At 63.6% G+C, this 1,210-nt stretch overlaps 1 protein-coding gene across 1 annotated transcript in view; it reads left to right on the top strand.

The window, feature by feature from the left end:
* The window catches only part of LOC104494800 (lysyl oxidase homolog 4-like), a gene marked incomplete at its 5' end in the record, with an annotated part of 1,430 nt that extends 422 nt beyond the window's left edge, over positions 1–1,008 (top strand). Inside the window, 4 exons of the mRNA XM_010137682.1 lie at positions 147–295; positions 396–532; positions 714–825; positions 938–1,008. Coding sequence (XP_010135984.1) covers positions 147–295; positions 396–532; positions 714–825; positions 938–1,008 — 469 coding nt within the window. The remainder of the gene's footprint in view (positions 1–146; positions 296–395; positions 533–713; positions 826–937) is intronic.
* Between the last annotated feature and the right edge of the window lie 202 nt (positions 1,009–1,210).

The following is a 1,210-nucleotide window of genomic DNA, read 5'->3' as shown; positions in this document are numbered from 1 at the left end:
TCCGCCCCGGGTAATTAGCAGTGTCCGCACTGGCACTGCCATTACGGCTTTATTTGGCTTCCAGGCTGTAATTTGCTCAGAGGCTCTGCATGCTGCCCACTCCCAGCAGAGCGGCCGAGCTGGCCACGTGCTCCCCAGCTGGGCTCTGACCGGCCTCGTGCTCACCGCTGTCCCCACAGGCACTTCCACAGCATCGAGGTCTTCACCCACTATGACCTGCTGACACTCAACGGCTCCAAGGTGGCCGAAGGACACAAGGCCAGCTTTTGCCTGGAGGACACCAACTGCCCCGAGGGTAAGTGCCAGCCACAGAGCTGCCAGCGACATCCCCATCCTGCTACCTGCTACCTGCTACCTCTGCCCGTGCCCTCCCTCACCTCCCCTCCCTCCTGCAGGGCTGCAGCGACGCTTTGCCTGTGCCAACTTTGGGGAACAAGGGGTGAGCATGGGCTGCTGGGACACCTACCGCCACGACATCGACTGCCAGTGGATAGACATCACCGACGTGCCACCAGGCAGCTACACCTTCCAGGTTTGGGGACAGAGGGGCAGAGGGCTCACCAAGCTGCTGGAGCTCAGGGCTGAGGGCTGCCCTCCATGGGTGTGGTGCCTGCAAATCGGGGTGCTGCTCTGTACCCCACAGAGCATGCCACATCCCTGCCTGGCCAAGGCACGGCAGCGGTGCCCCCAGCCCTGCCCTTTGCCCTCCCCAGGTCGTCGTGAACCCCAAGCACGAGGTGGCCGAGTCGGACTTCTCCAACAATGTGATGCGGTGCCAGTGCAAGTATGATGGGCAGCGCATCTGGATGCACAGCTGCCACACAAGTACGGAGGGACGGGAGCAGAGGGGGCATGGAGGGCAGGATGGGGGCAAGTGGTGGGGCTGGGAGTGCCACAGGTCCTGTGTCCCACTCATCCATGCCATCGCTTTCCTCAGGCGATGCCTACGGCGCTGACGTGGTGAGCGATCTGGAGCGACGGGAGCGCCTGGCCAACAACCTCGTGTGACCCCCCCAGCATCGGCACACTCCTGGCAGTGCTGTGGGGAAGGCCAGCTCCTGCAGCCTGGTCTCTGCACCCTGGCAACGTCAGACTGAGCTCAGGGACCCAAAGACACTTGTATTTATTGATGCTGCTGCAGAGGGTGGAGAAGAGCGCTGGGGCCAGCGAGCACCCGGGGGGCCCAGCCCTGCGTGGCCAGCAGGACCTG

Source organism: Buceros rhinoceros, unplaced genomic scaffold, assembly GCF_000710305.1.
Source record: "Buceros rhinoceros silvestris isolate BGI_N320 unplaced genomic scaffold, ASM71030v1 scaffold23026, whole genome shotgun sequence".
NCBI lineage: Eukaryota > Metazoa > Chordata > Aves > Bucerotiformes > Bucerotidae > Buceros > Buceros rhinoceros.
This window is presented reverse-complemented; position numbering and strand designations above follow the sequence as displayed.